This window comes from Tympanuchus pallidicinctus, unplaced genomic scaffold (genome assembly GCF_026119805.1).
Source record: "Tympanuchus pallidicinctus isolate F22 unplaced genomic scaffold, pur_lepc_1.0 scaffold1, whole genome shotgun sequence".
Taxonomy (NCBI): domain Eukaryota; kingdom Metazoa; phylum Chordata; class Aves; order Galliformes; family Phasianidae; genus Tympanuchus; species Tympanuchus pallidicinctus.
Genome location: NW_026294618.1, coordinates 49,151,366 through 49,179,090, shown reverse-complemented (window position 1 = coordinate 49,179,090; position 27,725 = coordinate 49,151,366). Strand labels below are relative to the sequence as shown.

The window sequence follows — 27,725 nt, the reverse complement described above, 5'->3', positions numbered from 1 at the left end:
TCTGCACCAAATGCCAAGTTCTGAAAATGAATTCTCAAGTTAGCATATTCCAACTTAATTTGAAAGAGTTTATGTAGATTCTCTGTCCCATATGTTCACTGCTAGGCTTAACCAGTATGAATTGGTCAGCCTCTTCTGCCTAGCAACTAGTGATAGGACAAGAGGTGAAAATTAATGCTGTGGATTATAGCCAAGAGTCTTCTTAAGGAAAAAAAAAAGTTCTTATACCTAATAAGCTGAGGAAACTACCAACAGGTTCATAAACAAGGAACATAGAAGTTCCATACAAACACAATGAAGAATTTCTTTACTTTGAGAGTGAACTGGAACAGGCTGCCCAGAGAGGTTGTGGAGTCTCCTCTGGAGACAATAAAGACCTATCTGGATAACTACTTGTGTGACCTTCTATAAGGATCTTGTTTTAGCAGGGGAATGGACTCAATGCTCACTTATAGGTCCCTTCCAACCCCTACAATTCTGTTATTCTATGATTTTGTGAGAAGGCAAATGTTAACCTCATGGCAATATGAGGTTAACATATTAGTATCTTTAACCCACCTCTTCATGGACTTAGGAGAGAGGTCCTTTTCTATATCTTTTGCTGGAGCATTGTAGGAGTCCGCATTGCATTCACTGTCATCATCATACTCGTGGTCTAGCAGTGTTCTTGCCCATGTTCCCATGTCATATGGGGGCAACATTCCTCCAAACTCTGAAGGCAGGATCTCAGGATGTATCAGCTGATGTAGACTGTTGAGGTTATTACCATGAAGGAATATCTGTATTTATATAAAAGATAAAAACAAAACAGTATCAAAAAAATCATCAAAGCCCAAATTACATCATTATTATGACAGAATATTGTACAGTTCCAATTTTATGCCTATGTTGGGCTAACACAATAGCCAACAAGGCACACATTACTTCTACCTTCAGTACAGTCAGACAATGTTCATACACCTACAAAGCAATAAAAGCATTAATGTCTGCAGGACAAGCAACGTAAGGATTGTATGAACTAATGCTGACTAACAAGACAGACAGAAGTCAAGACAGACAGACTGCTTATCTTTTTTAATTTGTTTCTCCTAATCCTGAGAAATAAATTAAGTACATAAAATAAGCACATAATTCAGTAAATAAAATTAGCATTCATTATATACATTAAAGAATATATTGACTTCCAAGCATCCACCCTTGAGTTCTATGAAAAGAAAATTAAAAAGACAAACAAGAATATAATGAAGAAAATTTCTTCCTTCTGTTTGTACATGGCAAGCAACAAAGCAAGTAATAACAGTAAAATACTTTCAGTGACAACAAGGGAATTCTGATAGACTATTTGATATTGTCAATCAGTATTTTTATTGACTGATTTATTTTCAGATATGCTTTACATTTACATATACATAGTGTATGTATGTATACAATATGCACATATACCTACACTGACATTTATACTTCTGTTTATATTTAACCTCATTGTTTCTCCTCAGAAATCTGCAACAGGTGATCAATGAGTACTAAAAATGGAGGATCTCTGGATTTGGATAGCCTTCTCCCACTTTGGAGGATCTGTATACCTTCCATTGAGAGGATATGCCTTCTCTTGAGTGTGGCTTCACAGAGAGCTCAAAGAAGATTTCTAGAGTAGCAAAAAGGCCAGGATTCATTTCTTGCACCAGGAGCAAGTGCTACAGCACAGTTTACATCCACAGAGTTAAATTCCCTTTATCTCCAGAACAGAACTCATCAACACTATTTACTAGTCCTTGAATTGTTCCAAGGCAATGTCTAAGAGAGTACTAGCTGGCACTGGCCCGTGCCATGCCAGAGTGTGCCTGTACAATTAAACAGTAGAAATGGCAGTGCCCAGTCCTCTTTTAATTGACTTGTGCAGAAGCAGCCAAGTAAGCAAGGGAAGTTATTGCCTCATACCACTGCCTCTTGCTCTCCATGGGGAAGACAGGGTGTGCATGTACATGGAATGCCACCAGTTTCTATCCTACTTCACCTTGCAATAACTTCTCTGGGGAGCTATACCTTGATTTATCAAATGTTAAATTCAAAAGGCAGACAGACAAAAAAAAAAGCAAATATATGCTTGTCTCATATTTTAGCCCACTTGGCTGTGGGACATCTCTGTACCTCAACTGGAAAACTGATGCTGTAATGGGAATGAGAAAAGAAACAGTCATAAATTTTGTCATCTTCCAGTCAGCTGCATAGACAGAAAGTTTAATGTAAACATGCAAATACAGTATTTCCTTCTCAGAAGGGAGTTATCTTTGAGTGATAGAACAAATATTAATAGCAAAAGCAATTTATTTTATGGTCATTTTCAAACTGGATGTTTCACTATTTTAGGAGTTGCTTTATATATGCTGAGTACTACATTTATCTCAATGCAATTATCAGTTGCAAATCTACCAGACCTCTCAAAAACTGCAAAAATAATTCAGGAAATACATGAAAGATAAATAATGAGATCTTCATACATTTCTGAAGATAATTCTGTGGGATTTTTTTTTTCTCACAATAATTTGTTCTCTTTCCTACTGAAAAACAAACTTTATTAACTGTAATATTTAACTATCTGACTAATGGAAGAACTGACTAAGAATTAACAAAAACTACTGTAAAAAGTTTGCATTTGGACAAGTGAAGAACCACTGATGTCATCTATCTGGACTTCAGTAAGGCTTATGACACTGTGAAAACTGTGAGGTGCAGTCAACACTCCAGAGCTACAGGATGCCATTCAGAGGGCCCTACGCAGGCTTGAGCAGTGAGCCCAGGCTGACAAATCCAAATCCAAATGCAAGGTCTTGCACTTGGGTCGAGGCAAACCCCCACACCAATACAAACTGGGTGATTAAAGGATTGAGCGCAGCTCTGATGAAAAAGACCTTGGGTGCTGGTGGATGGGAAGCTGAACATGAGCCAGAAATGTGCCCTCACAGCTCAGAAAGCCAACCATATCCTGGGCTGCATCAAAAAAAGCGTGGCCAGCAGGTCAAGGCAGGTGATCCTGCCCATCTACTCTCTGTGCTGGTGAGACTCACCTGGAGTACCATGTCCAGATGTGGAGTCCTCAGTATATGAGAGACACAGACCTGTGGGAGCACGCATCCAGAGGAGTACCACAAAAACGATCCAAGGGATGGAACACCTCTCCTACAAGGACATGCTGAAAGAGCTGGAGCCACCAGCCACTGACTCAGATGTCTCAATAAATACTTAGATACCTGATTATCGCACTGCCTTGTCACTTATTTTTAATCTTGTAACAAACCCAGGAGGTGTACTGCACTGCCTGGTTGTAGATAGATGGTCCTTGGCTTAGATAGACCTCAAACATATCCGGCACTGTATTGTTCTACGTTGAAGCTGTAGTCAGTTGAGCGCAACTGAATCCTGCAGAATGAGTTTTCATTTGCATATTTATAACAAATATTACATAAAAGCCTTTGTAATCTATAGTTCAAAATCTGCGAATACAGAGGCCTCTAAAGCATAATGTCAGTAAAAAACAGGTAAACACCAAGGAACATTGTAGCCTTGTAGACTCTTTGCAGAGAAAAAAACAGAGCTCCTTAGAGACCTGATCCTGTAAGTGAACAAGCAAAAATTATCATCATGCTCTTTGTAATGATTTTGTATGGAATGCTATGTTTTGCTGGATGACAAATGTCCTGTTACAGAAATAATATCATTCTATGTGCTACCAAGCTGTAACTTAATTGCACTGATGCAAATGCTGCAAATTAATCAACGTCTGAAAGACTGCTTGTGCTTATGCAGACACATGCACACGTATAAAGGACTTGGTATTCAATGTGTCTATCATAAGAGAAAGACACAAATCATTCCCAAATTTTATTTTGCCACAACTTTCTTATAGAAATTGCAATGCTGACAATACCATTATATAATCCAGAAGGAATCATATGCTTGCATGCAAAAATACATTTAAAAACACTGTTTACAAGGTCCTTAAAGGATGTCTGTAAAACAGCTAAAGAAGATTTTTACAATGCAATTGCAATTAAAAACTTTCCACCAATAACAATCTATTTATATTACATCTGCTGACTACAATTACCAGATAATGGAAAATGAAAAAAAAGAATACCCTTTTTCGTGTCTTCTCCTTTAAAAAGGGCCGTATAACTGTGTAGAGGGCATGAATATACCATGGTTGATTGACAAAATGTATTCCTCCAAAGCGAGCTGGAAAACTGTCCTGTACATGAGAAAAAAAAATAGTAGACGCAATGTTAACTCCTAACAGAAGTAGCACACACATATATCAAATATATTTTTTAAAATACTGAATGTTTTTATTTTTATAGCTTAAATGAAAAGAAATATTTTTCAAAACAAAAGTGTCCTTTCAGTGTGCGTCAATCTTCTATACCAAGGAACAACACATCCAAGGAGCAGACTGGTTGAGAACTGTGATGAAACAGCAATGACATTCCAAAAATCAAGAACGGACAGTCTTTCTAACCTCCAGAAATGCTCTGAACACACATCACTTGTCCATATTTTATCAGTTCAATATTTTCTCCTTCCCACTTCTTTGAAATTTTATTCATTTTATTTACTTATCACTACCAGTGTCACTAAAGAGCACTGGAAATGCCCCTCTGATTTCCACTACTATTAAAAATCTCTCCAGTATTATTCATATTTCACAAAACTGAAAATACATTAGACCATAATTTTTCTCATGTTGGCAGAAGCCTTCTGGGAACTTAAATGTATGGATAAAATATCTGCATTGAAGAAATGACATTTTTTTCTTATAGAAAAACACAAAGGGTAGATAACTCCCTAGTAAAGTTTCTGATTTGCATTTTCAGTTTCTAAGTGAAGAGAGTATGCCAAAGGATTTGGCAGTCTGAAGAGGACAGACACTCTGTCCTGAGATACTATTTCCAAACTCATCACATGTCCTGATTTTCTCTTTGTCTGATTGATCATATACTCAAACAATGCAATAAGCTGCTGCTGCTTCCCATATTGCCTAGACTTACAGGCATCAGACTTGACGAAAGCCCCTTTTTTGTTTCCCCAGGTCATGTCAGAACCTTTAGCGTGTTAGGTGTACAAGTTTACTAAATGAATGGCCTCCTTTTGAACCTTTATTCAACATGTGGTCCATATCCCAGGCAATCATGATAGTCACTTATATCAAAACCATATTTTCTTACAGCAGCAGCAATTCCTATCTCTTGCTTGACAATATAGGTACAGACAAGGACATGTTTGCCAGCTACATCTCCCAATCTTGTGTGGCTGCAATAATGCAGATTCAGGCCAGTGTCAGAGGGATCAGAACCTTAGAATGAGGCAATCAAATATTTTGTCAGGACCATCTGTTTAAATATACATCTTTTTTTTTTTCCTCTGGAGACAAGATAGCAGGCCATATACAAGTATCCACCAGTCTAGATATAACTCACAAAGCATCATTTGAAGCATATTGATTTAAGGTCATAGAGCACTGTAAAAAAAAAAAAAAAAAAAAAAAAAAAAAAGTAGACAAGAAAAAGTCATAAGCTATATCAACCAAGCAAGAGTTCTCAAATAAGGAAAGCAGGAGGGAAACCTTTAATGAAATGTCGCCAGATAGTAACATACTTTGAAAAAGTGTATGTGCCAAGAAATTTCCATATTCTGCTAGAGTTAACAGAACTGCTGCAAAAAAGACGACTGAAGAGGCCATTTGCTTCTCTGAACAGTACCATTCAGATACTGGTAGGCACTCCTAACCAAGGCAGTCTTATCCCCTCAGAAGCAACACGACATGATGAAAAGCTGTAATCAGAATAAAGATTTAATTGTCTTGCACATATGCATATATGTTATATAGAACTGACAAATGTCGACACACATGTGCAAACTTGTTTTTCAGAATCTCAATCTATGTGATTAATACAGTATCTCCTTTTCTCTTACTCTCTGTCACCCTTTTTCTGCGTGCCACTTACCTTGTGATTCCAATATCTGTGTGGATTCAAGGAAGAAATACTTTCATCAAGAAGACAATACCTTAAAAATGTTCTGCAGGGAGGTTGACAGACACCACTAACATCTAGATGGCCACAGATGGCCAATGTGATTAACGGCCTATTTTGAAGATTTTCTTCAGAAATATTTGATTAACAAAATCCTTGAAATAAAACAATCCTACTGGAAGATTGTGCTACTTGCTAAATGCCCATTTCCTGCCAACACAAAATGTCAGACAGGATGGTTGATAATATGACATGTAATTCACCCTGTTCAATATCATAAATCCCCAAGCACCATTTTGAGAGCACAACCTCTGATATATGAAAGGTAGTAAATTATGTCCCTATCACAGGAACCCAATGAATCCAGTGGGAAGGATAAATCATTGGATGACACCTTAACCTTTTGTTGCAGGAGATACCATTCATCTATGGAAGGCTGCGTGTATTTGGTTTATCCAGCAAGGAAGTGCAATGCAGCAGGCTGCAAACACAAAAGAACACTCACTATATCTGCAGAAGATATATTTTGCCATCTAAATGTCTTTGAAGATATCTTCAGAATTAACTGGAATGGTAACTATATTAAGACTTGCAAAGATCAAACACTTTTTATAATCTAACACAGAATACAACAAAATAAACAAGACATCTCTAACAGTAATGTCTTCCTGCATAATTATTATAAGGTTTTTAAATTAGTACAAGTGCCCCCAAAATTACACACACAAAACTATGGAATGCTTATTCTTTACTGCTTAAAAAATGCCTCCCACAGAAACTGACAATTTTTGAATGAGAAGATCTCAATAGGCTACGCATGAATGCACACTGAGCAGAGCCAACAGCAATTGTATTCTATTGTGTACTCAAAATGGATTCCCTGACAATTTGGTTATTTATGAAGATATTACACTTCTAAGAGATAAATGGAGTATGTTTAGAAATTACTACTTTGACACTTCACGATTTTCCTGCATCTTGGAATCCATTTACATAGACAATTGTGAATGTCTGCAATGATCCTCCAATAGGATATGCCGTTTGACATTACAAGAAGCTCACCTGGGTGTTTTTCAGCAATTCTAAAGGCAGTTTCCAAACCTGACTGAAGTTCTTGGATATTTAACATTTTACGTGACTACACCCATGCGCAATTTCAGTTCTAAGTGGGTACCCAAAAAATTTACACCAATAATGAGAATGGGTGACTTGGTCAAAACATTCTGCATTATCAACAGTGCCAAGAGTAGAATTCAAAATCTTCTGAATACAGATTTAAAAAAAAGAAACAAAACAAAAAAAAACAACACAACAAAACAAAACAAAACAAAACAAAACAAAAAAAAAAAAAACAACAGCTTCATCAGCACATAAGACAAAAAAAAAAAAAAAAAAAAAAAAAAACAACAGCTGCTGGAGAAAGAGGCATCAGAAGGTTGTCTGGCTCTTCTCAAATCTATCTGACTAGTGCACTGGGATTTGTCAGACAGATGGCCATTCTACACAAGCAGCAGGTAAGAATTTTCTCCAAATCACTGATTCTTGTGTGTTGTGTTTTGTTTTGGTTTTACATAATGAAGTCACAGGTAAGGTGGTAGTCATGACTGCCTCTCTAGACATTCTTTATTTCTACAGAAAAGCCTGTAAACCATGAATCATACAAATCTTTAGCAAAAGATTTCCCATGCCAGAAATGGAGATCAGCCACAAAGTAAGCCATGCATTTTACTAGAAAAGTAATAAATCAGATGGGGAATTACCAAACCCCTGAAAAGGTCTAATTATATATGCAAAACGTAAGGATTTTAGCATTCACAATAAGCTATAACCTGTAAGCAGAAAACAATGTAAAGATACTCCAGATATCTTGTGATGTGGCCATTCCACCAACACAGGCCAGACAGGAATTTAGAATTAAGGCCTGTGTTCCTTGTGATACAAGGCACATAAATGACAATTAAGAGTGTGCTGTCAAGGAAGAAGTGCAGCCTTACTCTACAGTGCCGTTTGATTACCATTGCATGGCACTAACTGACCTCTCCTCTAATGCCTCCAGGTCAGTCAAGGCCTGACACACTCTACTGGATTTGCTAACAGCAGAGTTTCACTCACACACAGCAGTTTTTTCTCTTCCTCTCACAGTTCGAAAGATCTGTCTCCCTTCACTTTCTTTCCAAGGAGTTAGCTGCTCTTACAACTCATAGCACATGCTGAGAGGCCAGGTTTCCTCTTGCTTCGCACCACATCCCACCCTGCGCTAGGCTCAACCATGATCTGAAGAAATTACCTTGGATTACCTGGCCTTCTCTGAAGAAACTGAAGGCCTGAAGAAATATCTGTAGCACACGTAATAACACCAAAACCAGTATACAATATTATTAGTACTTAAGAGAGGAAAGTGCCCAAATTCCAACTGAGTATGAGAGTCTTCTTAGTGGTGTGAGTATTGTTATAGTACTAAGATAACTAAGATAATAAAAATATGAAAAATAAACGAGCTTTTTAAAATCACAATATTGATATCTCCACATAAAATTTGTCATTCAAATATACTGTCTACTTTTAGTTCCTCCAGATGAAATCAGTACTGAGTTAATCTTTGTTTTTACAGCTGTTAAAAGAGTTCCAGTCACACTCTGAAAGCCCAGAGATGCACTTACAGCCCAGCCACATCTTGGCTGCATGAGCACATTGCCTACCACCTTGTCCAGACATACCTTACCATACACAAACACTGTGCTTAGGCACATATGCTCAAGAGTTCTATTCTGAGGGTTTGTTGTCCTTATGGTGACAGCAAGTGAAGCTGGTTTTTTGTGGACAGTCTCGATACATCCTTCAATGGACTGTGTAGACAATTAAAACAAACAAAGAAAAAAAAAGCTTTACTTAAGGCTGTGTTTGAGAACTGTGCTGAACTTAAGGGTGTGTTTGAGTGCTGTGCTGAATTCAGGTCATAGCATCCACAGTCAACCAGAGGCTACAGGGTCAAGACTGTGAAAATTGTACATTCATAACAAAAATCACAAGTTCAAAGATGGCATATTGAATTATTAATATCTTAAAAGTCACTTAAGATAAGTTTAAAAAAAAAAGAAAAATTCAGATCTCCTCCAGTTATTCAAAAAAATCAAACACTGCAGAGAAAAAAAGTCACTATAATGAGCCCAAACAGTACTTCCATAATGGAAAGCTCCATGAGAAAAATACTGAAACATTCTGTAAGATGAAAGATGCAGCATGACTAAACTTAATTTTTAGTATGTTAAAGAGGAAACCATGCAAAATCAGAGACAAAAAAGCCCTAACTGGAAAATTAAAGCTTCACTTCCTTGGCACTACAAGGTTTGAAGTAGCAGAGGAACAAAGAGCCACTGCTGTGCACATAAGAAAAGTTTTGCTCCAAAACTGCAATTTTCATTGAAGGAATTAGAAAATAAAACATTTCTAATACCAAACTTCCTGCAGGCATCCATCCTTGACAAAAGTATTTACAATGTCTAAAAAAACCATAACTGCTCAAGACATGGCTTTAAACTGTGATTGTATCCACTGGTATGGTGGGATGATAAAGATTCTAGGAGAATTACGACCATTCGGCTTATGGAATACCAGAAGGCAGATGCTATCTATAATCATGCTACAGAAAATAAATGACAGATGAGAAAAGACTCATTCAAAACAAAGGACAACAATGACACCCAAACAAAAGTGTAACAGTTTACCATGACCACAGCTTGGCTGAAAAACAGCAGAGAGACTCAAATCATGAACATAAAACAAATACGGGGGGAAATAAGCAAGCTAACGCATCTTCATAGAATCACGGAATATCCCAAGTTAGAAGGATTATAAAGTTCGTCAGAGACTTTGAGACAATGATTATTAAATTATGAGGAAGCTGCTCTCCAGCTTGTAGCAACAGGAGACTTCATCTTGTGATCTATTTCTCTGTGCTAAACTTTTTAAGGTTTGAGCCCCAAAACTTTCTTAACATAAAGAAATTCAAGATACTAAAGCAGATGTTTAATTGCAATATATTATAGACCACTTTTACTATTAGACTGCTGAAAAAGCAACCAGACATTTCATTTTTCAGGTTTCATTTTTTTCAAAGGTGGTGAAATTTTTATAGATCTCTGAAATATTTGTAACATCTACATAATCTGAATCAAAACTAGTTTCAATGAAAGAGATATTGACTAAGAAATTTCCTCCTATCTAAAAATATATGGATATATTCATATGCTAGTTAGTTGCTTTAATGATTTTCCTCTGTAAGTATGGTGTTGTTATCCCCCAGCTGAAGCTTTTCTTTTTCATTAAACAATGTTAAACCATTTCTAACACAAACTAAAAGTGCCCAAATAAATTTTTGTTACTCTGTTCAACGTAAAGAGCACTACCTACAGGCAAATTAACATCATTCAGTGACATTCCTACAAAACAAGATTTAATTATCTAGAACTGAATGTTGTAATTTTGCTAAGAAGCTTCCAGTGAGGCAATTTGACTTTTGGCAGTTCTCCTTTTCATCTCTATTAGACCTTTTATCTCACAGCTCATATAGAAATATGTTAAATTGAATGAGTTGAGAACAGAGAGAGATTATATCCATACAGTGAGAACATTGCTCTTTTCACTGAAGTATCTGTTATAATTTCAAATAATCTTGCATCTTTCATTTCAATATGTTAATCATAAAAACTATATATTGATAAGATCAATTAGGTGGGTAGTGATTTAAAAGACATTTATTTGTATGCATGTTTATATATGAATATAATAATATATAAATTATACAGAATTCATATTTCCATTATTTAGAGAACTCCAATCACTGTCATTTTTTCTAATTATATGCACTTGATAAAGAAAATATTTTGCATAAAAGCTCTCCTCTGCATTTAGAATTACTTCATTTTTGTAAATTAACTTCAAGAGTCCTTTGGCCTGATATTTTGTAAGAGTTAAAGTTCAATTAGAAACTGTGTGAAATTCAATAAGCAATATTTTCTTGTTTTGACAAGGGTTTGGGGGGTTTGAGTATTTTTTTCCCTTTGCTCAATTTTCATCTTGAATTTGGGAATACGAAGAATTTAATTTTATAAAGGAAATTTAAAAATGCTGTTTTCCAAGGAGAATTCTATCTTCAGCTACAAATCCTGGCTCTTTTTTTTTTTTTAATTTTGCATAACATTTTAACAGTTTGGAATGTGAGATAATAGAAAGGAAAAAAAAAAAAATTGCTTTTCAAAGTGTAATGCTGTTCCCAAATTGGCAAAACCAGAAAAGCAGTATGAGATAATCAGCAGAGTAGGTTCTTCCATACCATTTTCTTTTCCTGTGATGGAAATCATTTTTTACAATAGGCAATTATCATATGTGGAAATTCCCATAGGGGAAAAGAATCCATTTTCTAGGCAGCTTGTGAATGTCTTATTAAATTAAGTTTACAGACAAATGGAAAAACACTATGCTATCAGCAAGTTTGCTGGGAGGAGGGGGAGACACACCAGTAGGCTGTGCTGTGATTCAGCAAGACCTGGACAGGCTAGAGAGTACACTTGCGTGGAGAGGAACCTTACAAGGTTCAACAAGAGCGAGTGCAGAGTCCTGCATCTGGAAAGGAATAACTATGTGCAATAACTACAGGCTAGGAGCTGGAAAGGAGCTCTGTGGAGAAGGACCTGGGTGTCCTCGTGGACACGAGTTTTGCCATGAGTCAGCAGTTTGAAGGTGATTGAGCACTGGAACAGGCTTGCCCAGTGAAGCTGTGGAGTCTCCTTCTCTTGAGATATTGAAAATCTGCCTGGACATTTTCCTTTACAAATTCTGCAGAGAACTTGCTTTAGCAGGGGGGTTGGATGCTGAATTCTAGAGCTTCTCTCCAATTCCTATGATTCTGTGAAAACGATGCAGTGCATAAATATAGTAGCACTACCTTTGTAATGTTGATGGAATAAAAATAATTCAGGAAATTACCATTCCTAAAATATATCATAATCAAATTTCTGAAGGCAAATGTCTTTGGTCAGGAATGGCACTTAGGAGGGTGAAATGCCACACCAGCATCTGAAATCCTACCAACATGGTCATGAAGTCACCATCTTTTAGTCAAAGAGGTTAACCTGATCCCAAAAAGCCCATGGTCTCTACTGAGTTCACTGCCCACAGCATGATTGTCATGGTGCTTTTCATGATGAGGGAAGCTTCCCACAACCCCAAGGCCATTTCAAAGAGGAGCACAAATATACGCAGCTTCTGCCTCACACTGTGACCACTTCCACATGTTAGAAGACTATGTAACATCATACATAAATTTGCCTTAGGGAAGATACACCTATTTGTTCTGTGAGATATAACCAAAACATGATCTCTTGTGTGATCTCACAGTTCTTTCAGAGAAGAGGAAAGAGAAACATTTGGAAAACAACAAAGATAGGGAGAAACAATGAGAGGGCAGGAATCAGAGCAATAGCGTAAGAGTAAGGAGCGGAGGAAAAGGAAGAGATTAAATTAAACTTAATTCAAAGAGGAATACAGAGAAATTACCATGATGCACAAGAGAAAAACATATTCATCATATTTCTTCTGTAGTTCGTCTTCAAAATTTGAATAGAAAGTCAGGGGAAGAGAAATGAATAACAGTCTTACACAGAGGACCCACGTTTTTTTATAACAGGTGAAGACTGAATGGATTTTGCAGACCTAATCTCAAGCAGGGTAAGCAAATACCAAATCTTATAGTTTCTGTATCGTATCTGCATATCATCCCAATTGGAAATTTCCCAGATGAACCAGAGCCTACCTAAGGATTTCAACCAAAATTTGCAAGAAATTACATCTGAACTGTATATATTACCTATATAGGCAACAAATTACACAGGTCTGCAAATGAATAGGGTGAACAGAGGTAAAAATGCAAGCTTCTTTGTTGTGGAACTAACCATTGATCTGAAAAAAAACAATTCTCCAATCAAAACAATCCCCTTTTTCCAACAGATGAAGAACTCATAAACTGTTGTCTACAATATAATTATGGAAAACTCTCCATATATGTAACATTTAGTTTCAGACAGGTCACATTAAAATTAGATCATCACTTCACCCGCTTCAATTTACAACAATACAACAGACTGAAAACTGCAGTGATTCAAAAGTTACTTCATGAGCCATATTTCCTCATACTATGAGGAATTAATCTTCACCAATGCAGCAGGCACTAAAAGCAGAAATCCTTCTAGCTATCCAATTTTAATCTGTCACTCTATGCAAATTAGAGTCCTGAGAATTGAACTGAACTGTAAAATTGGAGGGATACTGACTAAAGAAGAATCAGTTAAGGACAGCCACTGAGATCTAGAATGCAGCCTAATTAAGCTTTAAATTACTAGGGAAATTGAACATCTGACTTGAGATCCATTAATAAGTATTATATTTTATTAAAAGTAGAGTTATCTTGAACTATGAAGCATATAAATTTTCAAAAGGTCAGTTTTCAGCAGTAAAAAACGATACCAGTTCCAAAAAGTGTTCAAACGTCTTTATCATAGCATAAAATGTAGATTTATGTCAGCCTTCCAGCTTTAAGAAAGCCTCAGTCTGAACTGCCGATCTGTGCTTTCTCTTTGCTTGAAAAGATGTGGCTTCCTATAAGGTAACCCCACCACAGTTTCTCTCTTCTGAATGACTGCTGGCAGTATGCACACATAAAACCCTCCAGGAAGCCCAAGGAATTACAGTATTATTAGAGGGAGAACTATAAATCTGGTTATTACTCTGGAGTATTACTATTAATCATTGTTAAAGAATTCTAACTCCAGACACCAATACCTTGTCTTTTTAAGTCACGCGAGCATGGCTGTTTCTGTGTTAGCTGCTGCGATGTAAACCCCAACAGTCAAAAAAAAGAGGTTCGTAAAAACTGGGCAAATAAATGAATATTTATTTTATCATACATATCTAGGACACATAATATGCAATTACTGTGTTAGTAATGAAGAAATGTGATGCTACCCTATCCTGAAATCCCACTTCTGTGGCTCTTGAAAACTCATACCCAAAAGGTTTCAGGAGTGAGAAGATCAAAAGTAGCAAGAAGATATTTGCATTTCTAAGACCAAAGTGCAGCCCATGTGAATCTCTTCTCAAGAAGAAAAAAATAACAGTAGCTTCATTCCATGTTACATGGATACTCACAGAGAAAAAGAACTGGACTCTGGCAACATCTGGAGTGCCGGTCCACTTCTGGGCTCCCCAGTACAAGGCAGACAGAGATACACTGGATTAAAGCCAACAAAGGGACACGAAGGCAACTAAGGTACTGTAGCACCTGACTTTCAAGGAGAGGCTGAGAGATTGGGCTGTCTAGCTTGGAGAAGAGAAGGCTCAGGACATCTTATCTGTCTGTATGCATACCTGCAGGGAAGATGCAAAGAGATGCTGCCCATTGCCAAGACAAGAGGCCATGGACACAAACCAGAATACAAACTGTTTGTTCTGAACATAAGAAAACAATGAAAGAGAGCACGCTGCCAATTCTAACCAAGTCAGCCACTGACAAAAAAATACAAAACTACAGGAGGTCTTTGTATATTTTCAAAAATTTCTTCATTTCCCAAGGTTGTTTTTCAAGTTCATCACCAACCAAAACACCAATGTGAAGATAGACTTCTCAAGATAAATAAAAAAAAAAAAAGATCTGTAGGTAGACTTTTTTACCCTGTGTAATGTACTCAAGCTCTTGGTTTGCCTGAGATCAGTCATCTTTTCATCAGAAGTAACAGCATAAAATATGAAAGCCTTAATCACCTAAATGAAGACTTGACTTACTTGAAAACTTCAAAGTTTCATACATCTTATTTACTGGATAAGGATTAACAAGGTGTTGATACTGCCAAGCTACCTGCAGAAGGCTGAACAAGCTTAGCTTCCAAAAGCTGGGAATGAGCTTCTCTCCTCTATATGGATCTATACATACCTAGAAGTTCAGCTTTTCAGAAAAGTTACAAAGGGGACAGTTGCAAGGAAAGCGTGCAACACTGATTAATTTCAATAACAAAGTCTCTAGGAAGTAAGTTCAGTTTCCATTTTGAAGCTGATTACTGCTATGCTCATAGCATTACCAACCTAATAAAGAGTGACTGCATGTGAAAGAATGCCTTTTTCCAAGTATAGCATTTGTTTAATAAAAGATATTTTTATTGCACATGTAACATCTTAAATGTTAGTAACTGTATTTTGTGTAATGTTTACTGCTGTACTGTTAATGTAGTATTCAGATTGTAATGTCTCAAGTCTAATGCAGTATGCTAAAATTGGGCAACCTATTTATCACATACACAGCCTTAAAAAAAAAAGCACAAGAAGTACTATTTTCTTACTACTCCTTTCTTACTACTCTTCTCACTTAGTCACCTTTTGATTTGCAGCCCTCTTCTACCAGAATGACTTAAATTTTCTGCTTTCTTACATTACTTTCACTGCAGTGTTAGCAGTTGATACCAAGAGGAGAATTAAATCCCCAGTACATGGATGATGACATATGGCATGCCTGAATGGACTTAATGGAAGGGAGAAACACCCTGAAGACTGTTGCTTGTTTCCTATCCATTAGCACCATCGGCTGTACCTTGCTACACCATCCAGCATACACAGGCTATTAGTCACACTACTGTGCAACCATCATCCTCTTGTCATTCATGCTATAGCTGCAAACGCCCCTGCTGTGACTGCCATGTGTACCTTCACAGGAGCCTGAAAATACAGAAGAATTCACTTCAGTGAGGATATTATTAAACATTAAGCCTTAAACAAGCTTCCATCTCCTTTTAACTGAACAGTCAAGAGTCATTCCTCAGCAACTAAGAAAAGTGACATATGCCAAGCTGAAGCAAAATCAGAGCCAATGTTAATGTGAGCAGACGCAGCCTTTTTCAGTCTGTCCACTTGCAAAGACATGTAGTTGTTGAGGGAATCTGAAGTGAATGGCACACACATATCATACCACCACAGAAAATAGTTAAGCAGTTAAAATCTTCCATTAGGTACTAACAGGTACAGGATCACAGCAAGAGACAAATACAGACCCAAACCACATAACATATCTTAGACATAAGGCATTTTCAAGAGCCAGTGAACAAAAACACAATGAAATTTAAAAATGTTTCAAAATTATGAGTCTTTTTGAGTATGAAAATAATTATACCTCAAATGAAATATCACATTAATATTGTAAATAGATTATTGTCATGGGTATTAACCACTGTCTGTTTCTGTTTGTCTGAACATTATTTGTCTAAACACTATTTGTCAGTTTCCAGTAACCTATTCACTTTAATCTGAAACAGACTTCAGAGCTCAGACTGTCAGCATAAGACAAAAAAGTAGGCATTTCTTATCTCTGAATGAGAATCAGTTCTTTGAGTTCTACTGGTAGATCAATTATGTATTAGTGCTGCTTCTTGACTTTTAATCCATTTTAGTTCACAGACCTTGAGCTAATGTGATGCTACCATATGAAAAAGAGAAAGGACTAGAATAAGCTATATACAAAAAGAAAGGAAAACAAAGGGCCAATTAATCAGACAAATGCCAACCATAGAGAGACAGGCTGCCTACTGCCAGCAAAGAAGGAAATATGAACTGTACAGATAATTCACTTAAATTCCCTCAAATGTAATAAATTCCAATTGAAATAACATAAGATTAATTTTAATATGCTACACTGTTACCCTTCTTTTTGGCAATTCAGGAAAAAGAATCTGCTGATGTGTCCATATTTATACATTTTAGTACAACAGATCCAAGATCTGTTCTTATCCTGAATGAATAATATTTCAAGCCACATTCTAGATACCAGACACCAGCTGTATGCTTAACTATTTAAAGATCATGGCTGTGCATTTACTGAAATAGATAATTTAAAGCAATACTCCAGTCAGCTTTGCTCACTTTGAGGCCAACTGAAAAATATTCACACACAGCTCAAGCTTAAAAAGCCTTCCATTTTCTGACCACAATTTTCTGCACCATCATATCCACTACCACAGTCTTGCAGCACTAAAATTAAAAGCAGCATGAATATTTAAGTGTTTTGTGATAAGAATGCAGCAGCTAAATCTGCCAGTGTACAAAAGGCAAAGGCAACCTTTGAATTTGAGTTTGCTGCAATACAGAACAGAGGGGAAAGAAAGAGGGGGGATTTAAAAAAAAAGAAAAAAATAAAAAAAAAAGAGGAAAAATTATCTCAAAATGCTTGCTGGCTATTACTAGGAGTTGCAGTTTTAGTGCTCTGAGTGCTCTAGGCTTCTATCGCCTTATACAGAGAACATTATTTGGTTGAAATCTATTTTCCATGGTGCACAGTAGTCTCTCCTGAAAATAGGAACAGATACAGCCTGGAGGTGGTACGTGAGGTGTCTGGATACTCCACTCAGTACTGGCAGTCTTCCCAAACAAAATGGTTCAGTTCTGACCCATTTGATATTTGCCTGAAGGAAGAAAAAGCTCTCTACAAAGGAGACACTTTACATGAGCATTTTCATTTACTCTGGATGGAAAATATACAACTCTTCTTAGAAAGAATGTAGTCTCTAAGCTTATAATATTTCTGCTTAAATTTTTAAAACAAGAATGTCCTGTTTTACATGTGTTTTCACATGTGTACAAACATAGCACCTCAGTGCTATCCTAATAGATTCCACCTTGTTATTTGATGTGATTGTATAAAACGCAAGCATATACCAGGATCAGAAATTGAACTGCATGCAGAACTGATGCATGAAGCTGTGTGATGAAGAAACTATAGATGAGCACTGTCTTTATCTCAATAAATTCTGAGTATACAGATTTCTTTGTTATTTTAAGTTGTTGTGCTTCTGGAAACTATCTCAGCAACTGTGGCATAGGTCACCTGAGAAATGAGGCTGTGCAGATTCATCTCCAGGTGGCAGCCACAGTGCTGCACAATGGTGCTGGCACTTCAGTACATGGCTCCTCCTGACTCAGCTCTGCCTAAGTTCCTGCAACACCATAGGAGATTGCTGTGCTTGCTGGAATTGCCAGCTTTCAGCAGAAAAGTGCAATTGAGGCCTTGACCACTTCTGTTTATACAAAGCCCCATGGTGCCACTATAGAAGTAGAGGTATTAACCCCAATGTCTTGATCAAATAACAGCTCAAGTAATCTAATTCTGTCCATCTAAATGCTACACCTTCAGCTGACTCCAGCATATTTACTGCAGCTTTTGGCTGCCTCAAAGTGTCACCAGACGCTGAAAAACTCCAGACACGACTATTCATTTGATGCAAGATGCACTCTTGTCATCACACTGCAAACACTTCCAATTATAAGTACATGAAAGCTAATAGCAGGTGATCCCACTAAACTCAACTCTGTGACGTTCCAGCTTTTCTCCTCCACTCACCTGCAAGGGTGAGTGCAAAGATCTCCAAAACAGTGTTCTTCAAATGGAGCTTTCTCTCTTGAGGTCTTTGGGGACTTTGCACCAGTTTGACTGCATTAAGTGTAGTCCGTAATCTGTCTATCTTCTTAAAATGTACCAGAGGAAATACCAAGATGCACAAAATAATGGTTTTCAAAACCCAAGTAACACCTATGTTGGGCATTTAGCACCCACAAGCATTCATAGAAGAAAAACTCAAACAACTATACCGTGAAATTTAGAGAAGATCAAAGCCACCCTGCACTTTTCCAAACATTTTGGCAGTTTGTGTACTTCAACACCACTCTCAAAAGGGTCTTCATGTGTAGCCATTTGTTTAGGATGACAACAACTTTAATAGCCAGGTTGTAGCTATTCCATGGCCTCAACAGCAGGCAGCAGCCCTGGGCATGTCTGCTTTATTATTACAGACATTGCTGCACTGCGTTAGAAATACTCTCCACTGGCAGCTGCCCATTATAAAACAGTGGAAAACTCATAAAAATATGAAGTAGTGTAACATTATTATGTCTTACACAAAACAAATAAATTCACTTTCAAATGAAAGCTACAGACCTTCTAAATACTATTGATTACACTGATTAAATCTTTTAAGTACCACTAATTAAACAGAGTGACCACTCAAGCACTATGAAGTCTATTGTGTAAAAACATTTTAAGGAGTCTTGAGAGCTGTTTCCACCCACTGTAGTGAACTCTACTGGATAGCTTTTTCTTAAGAAAATTAGTATCACATAAATTCTTTTGTTCATATTCTGTTGTTGAAACTTTTCTTGTCCAAATTCTGTACAGCCCAGAAAATAGAGTGGAAATACTTTCAATATGTAAACTGTTCTCCAAGCAGAACACTTTCTAATCATTACTTTCTTAGCTCTTCAGTATCCCAGTTCCTTCCCTTTAGAATTGAGCGATGTAGTGTTACTTAAGAGCAATGTTAAGTAGGTAATCTTAAGTAAGATTAAATAAAATAATCTGAGGAACTGATACATGGATGGCACTGTATTTGTACAACATCAGATGGGCCATACTTCACCATGCAGCCAGACACTTTCTTGGTGAATTTTATTATATTATAAAAAATAAAAAATAAATGTGCATGTGCACATGCACGTGGACACAACATGACACCTGCGTGTTTGGAAATTCTGCCAATATTCTTCCTAACTCAGTAGTAACTCAAGAGTATCAACCTTAACAGATGAGGATCAATTATGAAATTTGTGCTTAGGGGAAGTGAGGCCACAGAAAGTGCCACCTTGGAAGCAGGCCCAGTCTGAGCACAGAATCAACAAGTCTAAAGTAACCAGTAACCAGTAATATGCTTATTCATGTTAACAGTGAGTTCTCATGATCTTAAAGAGAACATCACCCAGGCTGTAAGATTCTTTTTATTCAAAACTATGCTTATCAACCATTTTCTGGCAGAAAATGGTTCTCTATTACTGAATATCTATTGAACCCTTTTTATGTATGAGAGACTTCATAAACATCATAATAAAAATAATTTATCTCCTGTCATCAGCAGGCTGAAAAAGCACAGACCCAAAGCAAATATAAGCTAGGCTAGCAGAGAAGTTGAATTCATAGTAAAAAAATACTGTGATCAAGACCTTTTCATGGTCCTGTATTTCACAGAAGAAAAATCAGTTTACAAGTATTCTATTTGTTGGGGGAAAAAAAAAACTCTCCCTCACTGTGTGTTTTTTGACATAAAAGTAGATACAGTCACAAAAAAAAAAAAAAAAAATTAAGTGATCTTTTCTGAAGTGCTATTGCTAAACTAGTGGTGACAGGTTAATAGAATCCAGCACCAATGCAGAAAGCTTGATATACACATTCTGCTAGAGTATCAACTTTATAAGACAAAAGTATCATGGCATGATTATCAGGATATATATAGTTTATCCACACAAACTATGAACCCTCCCTAGCCTGTATCCGTCACACTGAGATGTGTTGTCCAGTACCACACAAAGCAGTAAAAATTGCAGTTGCTGTTCACATGCACAAGTAAGTGGGTGATCTAGCATTACTGCAGATGTATAGTATTCCCAGAGATGATCATACCACATTGCCCTGAACACAGCTTCTAGCCAGAAAGAGAAGATATTTTTTTTTTTTTTTTTTTTTCTCCAAACATGGGATCTGAAATAATGCCTGAAGCGAGAATCAAACCAGAAACCAAAATTTTGAAATTCAAGCAAGTAACTCTCTGTCCAATCTGGCAGGCCTAGCTTTGTTGAAATTCATATCAAATTGACACTGTCTCTGGTGATCTCCGTTGACAGGTGGGCACTGCAGGGCTGCAGGAGGTTGCAGGCTGCAGGCACCATGATGCACCAAAGATCATACATGCATACAGCATGAGTACAGGGCAAGGAAAAGTGTGAGGATGTCTGATAAAGAAGACTAGAGGCAGTGCAGACTGGAAAGTTCTGACCTCCTGCACTGGATCATCTTACGTAGCTCAAGAAAACGGTAGCAGAGGTTTGATAGGCTTTGACGAAAGCTCCCTGCTTGAAGTTCTTCTGCCCGTAATGGACAGCAGCCTTATTATATTAAATGTGTTAACTAGAAATTTGATTGTTAAAACTAATTAAAGATGTTTAAATCTTGGTTTTGATTCACTGTTAAGTAATGCTAAGGGAAACTTAGGATCTATTTTAGGAACACGAAAATGAGGACAAAACTAACAGCATACCTAAACATGAAACCACAACCCCTCAAGTCACACTGCACAGCAGATGTGCTCCCCATTTCAGTCTCACCTGCCCCATTACACTTTCACTTGTTACCTTGGAAACCTACCAACAGATGAGGCTTTTTAGTACCAGTTCCTTTAATTGTACTCCCAATTACATTTTCTTGCAGCAGTGGCTCCTCTTTTCTCTCCCTCTTCTTCCCTTGTCATTTTCTTTAGCATATAAATGCATTTGTCTCCTTTACTCTTCATCTCTCCTCTATTCAATTATCATTCCTTAAGAAATGGGATGCCCTCAACAGCTGTATCCATTTTCTATCCCCTTCCCAGCCTCTCCATTCTTCGCAGACTGCCCTCCCCACACTTCTACAGTTCACCCTTGTATTTACATCCTCCTCTAGACCTTTTCTTTTTTTCCTAACTCTACTCTGTTTCCCCTTTAGCACCTGTTCAGTTCCTGTTTTTACCACAGACACAAAAAACTCTGCCCTTCTTTAACATTCTCTTCCCACTAGGTGCTATCCCTGCAGAATTTGCTTCACTTGCAAGCGTTTAGCTGCCATCCCCAGGCTGAAATACATCTCCCTACATTCTGTCTTCCACAGACAAACCTCATATTTCATACTACTTGGCTGAAAGCTCACTAACCAACATGAAGCTCAAATTCTCTTATTTTTTTATTTTCTGTAGTGCTACTGCAATCCCCCAAAACTCTGTGCTAACCAAATATCCTTGTTTTCATCCATAGAGTCCTGCTCTCTTCTAAGACCATTGCTCTCAGTGCAAGACCACCACCTAAAATGCCTTCCTTGACAACAGTGTAGGTATCAATTTTGGTCTGATGAGTCCAGGGATGTGAACTTCAGTCCATGTAACAATGATCAAACCCAAGAAAAGAAGAACAAGAACACATCTTTCACAAGGAAAAGCAGAGAAGTAAATCAGACTGACACTATGTGGATGAGGATAACTGCAGACCAAATACTAAATGAATCTGACTGAATCTCCTTTGTAGTTTTTAATCGTATGTTCAAAACAAAAACAAACTTCTGAGTGAGGAGGTGTAAAAAGAAGGCAGCATGTAGTCCAGTCTGATGCACTAATGGCAAAAAAAAAAAAAAAAAAAAAAAAAGTTCTGCTTAGCAGAAAAATGTCTCATATAATAAAATATGTGAATCAAAGCAGATTATGCCCAGAGTTCGCTGCAGATTATGGAACAAAACAAGTTATTCTAAACCAGCCTCCCCATCAGCCTGCAGTTGATCCAAGCTCTGGAATGCCAAATAAAAAGCTGAATAGCATGACAGAACTTTGCTCGCACCATTCCAGACTAATTTTGGGAATAGAGACAGATGGCACCACTGACTCAGAGGATCTCCAAAAGGCTCTCGTCTCACAGCAATAACCTATGTCCCAGTCCTGTAGCAGTCTGTCATGCACACAAGCAGTATTTTTCAAGGACACAAGTGTCAAGCTGGTGCTGGTAAAAAAATGCAACAGCATTCTCTCACAGATAACTTCTTCTATTAAGACCTGTTTAAATTCTATTCAGCACTGTTTCACCAGTATGGACCTATGTGTGAGAAGGTAGTACTTAGGAAACAATGCTAGACAACATAAATTACTGCTTAATGTTCTACTTCTGACTAAGTTAAAATTGCCAAAAACCTTTCCAGGAAAGAAAAGCCTCAGGGAAAACATAAGTCTTGTGAGTTAGACCTCATGATTTTAAAGGAAATCAATTTCAACATCAAGGTCTGTTTAAAAAAAAAAAAAGTTTCAATTTGGCTTTTCTAGGGTTTTTTTCTCAATTAATGCATTTGCAAAATGAAGTAGAACAGTTGTAGCCTTGTTCTTTACTGCCTCTTCAACATCTTTTCCATTTCCAAGTAAAATTATCATCACTTCATTTCAAGCGTGGCAAAACAACTACGAAATTGTAATTGTATTTCTTTTCCCAAAAAGGAGCCACATCACAGATTGAAAAGCACACAGACAAACTCTGGATCAACATCCAGTTCTGTTCAGTGGTTCCTAGCTTAGGTATAGTACAAAGCTTAGGTAAAGTAAAAACTATGCAGAAACAAACTGCAGAGAAGAATGGTGCAAATGACAATTATAATGATGGTATTCTTAAAGCCACAATGCTCTAATGACACAAGCACGTTAAAGTTCTAGACAGTGATGTAGGCAAAACAGCATAGAATGAGACAATTACATTATGCTTTTGTGCTCCTCGTTGCTGATACAGATACTTCTACTCTTAATTCAGCTCAGCGCAACAGACATAGTCACAGTCTACTTTCCATTTGCACTCCTAACTGTGCACATTGCTCGTTTGGTATCCTTAAGATGCTCTATAGCTCTTCATTGTTCTGCATTCAGAGGTCCTAATGAAAGTCAGACTCTGTTGCCTGTCCTCCCACAGAAAACCACTAGTACACTTGATCACAATTTTTATTTGCTTTGTTGGCTTTCCTTCCTGCTCTATCTTTTCCTGAGGTTGTTTCTTAGTCTTTCTTCACATGGGCTGAAAGTACTCAACCCTCAGTCCCTTCCACTTCTCTCGCTATGTGTCAGCCAGGACACACAACGCCACAGATACGAACTCAAACATCTCCATGTTGGTAGATTACATGGAGATTTCCCCAGACTCCTGTTCAGTAACTTAAAACTACACTGTTTTATCTGGCCTAGAACTGAACAATGTTCCACTTTTACCAAAAGCCCAGTGTATCAAGAAGAGCTGCTAAACTTATCATCCTTACCTCCATTTTCCAACACTGTGCATAACAGCACAAAGCTATTTATCACTATTCAGGCCCTGGTGTCATCCTTGCTTTTGACTGCTCTCAAGCACAACACATTTCAGCTCTGCTTACATCCTACAAATTATGTTTTCACGGTGTTGCGTAGATGATATATGTGGTTGATAGATTGTGCTCACCAACGCAGCAAATTTTTCTTTCTAAAAACACAGAGACATGCCTTTTATACTTTTTCAGAGAATACATCAATGCTACAAATGTATGTGGTTGGTTTTTTTTTTCATCTGAGTCTTCATGTCTGCTTCCTTAGCCTGTGATATGATGAAAGATTAAAGAGTAGCTTATGAAACTTCACCACGGCAACTGCTGATGTCACTGGGAACTAGATTCCAACCAGGGCTTACAGAAAGATGAAAACCATATTGATAATTGACAATATTTTTGACATTATTCATCCAGCTAATTAAAGCACAACCCCATGTCATTACCTATGCTTAAAACTGAATGAACTAAAAATGCAGCATTATTAACTCAGTTGTTGGCATAATATTAACTTAGCCCACAGAAATTCAGCATTCATGGAAGGTACAGATTATTTACTCCTTTCCCAATCAAAAGCAGAAATACAGAATTATTTATACAACAACTCCTTAATGCAGTGTCTTTGATTATGCTACTGAATAAAAAAAAAGCATGTGAATTCTTCCTCAGAAAATGAATGAATGCATTATATCCCACATACTGTAAAAGAAAGCAAGGTTTTTATCCATTTAATTGCAAGCACAGTTAAGCACCAAAGGAAGAGAGACACATGCTACTAGCTGGAACAGTTTTGAGTGTAAGGCATAAGCAGTAATTCTCCCTTTTGCTCTTGTATTTTATTTTTATTTTTATTTTTTTAAATTCTTTGGAATGGAGCATAGAGGTTTGATCAGGACTTCTAGCAAATTTCAAGAAGAAAAAAATGCAATTAGAAAAGAGAGCAAACATCTGCATATGCTGCAAACATGTTGCATCATCTTTGAGAAACACCAGCAATAATATATGTGATTAAGTTTTGTATCTACCAGAACTTTGGTAGTATTTGGATGACAGGAATGAAAATGAACATAAAAGGATCACATTCTCCCTGCATTTAAGTGAAACCCCTGAGACTTTGGACTGTGACAGAGTCCTAGATAGAAAACCAAGAGGCTGCGCAGTCATGCTGCAATATTGCTGCTATCTTCAGGAAGGGATATCAGATCTCATTACAAAAATTGCATAAGGCAGTCAAACGTAGGCTCTTAAAAGAAAATGTTTTAAGGTTTCCATATGAAAGCAATATATTCATCAAGATTTAATGGGAGAGAATATCAACAAGATGAAGAGGAAAATATATCGCAAGGATAACATTGTAAGTTAGATACTATTTAGTTTGATTTATTTCCTGTAACTTGAAGTAAAGAACAAGCATGGTCCTAGCTTTTCCCATGGATCATCAAATAGATTCATACTTAATTGGCTTTCCATGTACCTCTCTTTAAGGGCTTGAGTGCTACTTTCATTTGATACAGCATTGATTTTCTCTGAAGTTTCCTCTTACTACAGCTACCCTGATCAATTAGTGTTCTATAAATAAAGAGGTCAGATTTCTTTCACTGGTCTCATTAAATTGCACCCCTGCTGAATTTCTGTGGAGAACAGAATTGGATCATACTGATAGCAATAGCATGAAGATGCCCTCAGGTTTTCCAGTGAAAATCAATTGCTGGATATTCATAATAAAATGATTTGAAAAGCAAGACCCAGCAAACCTTACTTGCAATTCTAAATAACTTAAAACCACCAAAGAGAAAGAATGGGAAAAAAAGTGGGTAAAGGGCTCAGCCAGCTCCACAGTGATATACAATCCCTCATCAATTGTAACTACTTAACTGAATCACCTTGTAATGCAAATATCTTGCTGGAGTCTTAAGCAAACATATAAGTCACCATGTAATGGTGGTGTGATTACCAAGCCAAGCTAAAAGCCACTGATAATATTTGGTGGTGTGAAACAGGCTAATTATCACAGGCATGACAATGTAGCTTTAAAAACCTATTTTAGAGAGGAAATTTTAGTGCAGAAGTGCAGAAAGTTGAAATTCAGCTTTCTGGATTCTTCCAGAATCTTTAACAGATTCCTAAGAACCAACTTACACAGCCATAAGGACAATGAGTACCTATTTAAAGTCAGGCCTAAACTGTGAGACACCAATTCAATTATAGCATAGCCAGAACTGTCTGGGGTGAGATGTTGACACAGGACTTTACCAGTTTCGAGTGTTGGATTACATGTATTTTTTTTTGACTGAATCTACACTCAGACCTCCACAAAACGAAAGATAAGTGCAGCCATCTCAGAGCTCAGTCCACATCCATGTTCGGATATTCATTACATTTAGACAAACATTAGTGCTCACTCTTTTTCATTGCAGAAGACACTGGAATGGATTACAAGCATTCTTTTTCCATTCTACGCAATATCTCAAAATTGTTTTTTAGGAACTTCTTTCAATCTTCGCAAAATACGCAGGAAATGAATGGAGAAACCTGTTTTGCCTTTGGTTAATTTCTTTTCTGTGGGTTTTTTTTTATTGCTGTTGTTTTGTTTTGCTGTTCTTTTTTTGATATATTATCCAAGTTGTGTTTCTTTTACTTATTTTTTCCTTTAAAATGTAGTTTTCTTTACATGTTACAAATCTAAACTTGCAGATCCTGAGTGAGTTTAGAGCACTAGAGTAACACCTATTTAAACCACAGTTGCAGCAATTAAAACAAATGAGAATCAAACCATTCTAATTTTTTATGATTATGAGACATAAGATGAGAAAAAAACATCTCCAGCTAAACAATATAATTACACATTTTTGTAGCAGTTCACCCAAGGAAGTCTCCCATGTGTGCTTTTACAACATTAGGAACGTTTGCAGTTTTTCCCATATGATAACCACTTATAACCAAAGCCAAATTTTTGCTTATAAATTAAAATTAAATGAATTAAATTGGACTCAAAAAAATAATTTTCATAGGAACTGAATCCTTGATAAGAAATATAAACGAATGAACAAAACAATCACAATAAATTGCTCTATAATATTTTGGGGAGAGAGAGAGCACTGACAGTTTAGTTAATAAGACAGGGATGATGTGCAAAGACATCACGTAGAGAAGACAGTAACAGAAAGCCAACTGTGCACAGCCTAATAAGATCACAGAGGATTTGTGAGTGTCACAGAAAACAAAGGTTATACTAATTTCAGAAAATAATTCCAAAAATGATCCAACATATCTTTCTGAGGTAAAACTAGAAGAAGTACATAAAAAATAGATAGATAACATAGGCAATCTGAACACTTTAACAAAAAGCAAATTTAAGTTCCAAACGTAAGAAGGATTTTGCTGATGTTCATACTAAGAAACAGACCACAAATCTTACATCCCCTCTGGCAAACAAGACAGGAAGAATCTCCTTAGGTTCTGATTCCACATCATTGTTGCTGCAGATACTTCATCAAATAATGCATTTTTTTGCCTTACTGTGAATCAAAAACAGATATTCACACACCAGTTTCTGCTTTGAACCCAACAGCATCTGATGAAATAACGAAGGGTTTATAGGGGGTGATATTACAAAATAAAAAAAATAAGGATTAGCACTGAGAGAAAATCTGAAGAGAAAGTAGCCTTGGAAAGGTCTCCAAAGAATGAGCCATACCTGCCTTTAAGCCTTTACATTA

General features: G+C 36.9%; 1 protein-coding gene across 1 annotated transcript in view; it reads right to left on the bottom strand.

The window, feature by feature from the left end:
- CLVS2 (clavesin 2) overlaps nucleotides 1-27,725 on the bottom strand; it is a 55,742-nt gene that overhangs the window by 11,421 nt on the left and 16,596 nt on the right. The window contains exons 3-4 of the mRNA XM_052677876.1: nucleotides 4,136-4,246; nucleotides 559-779 (exon numbers count right to left, since the gene is read on the bottom strand). Coding sequence (XP_052533836.1) covers nucleotides 559-779; nucleotides 4,136-4,246 — 332 coding nt within the window. The remainder of the gene's footprint in view (nucleotides 1-558; nucleotides 780-4,135; nucleotides 4,247-27,725) is intronic.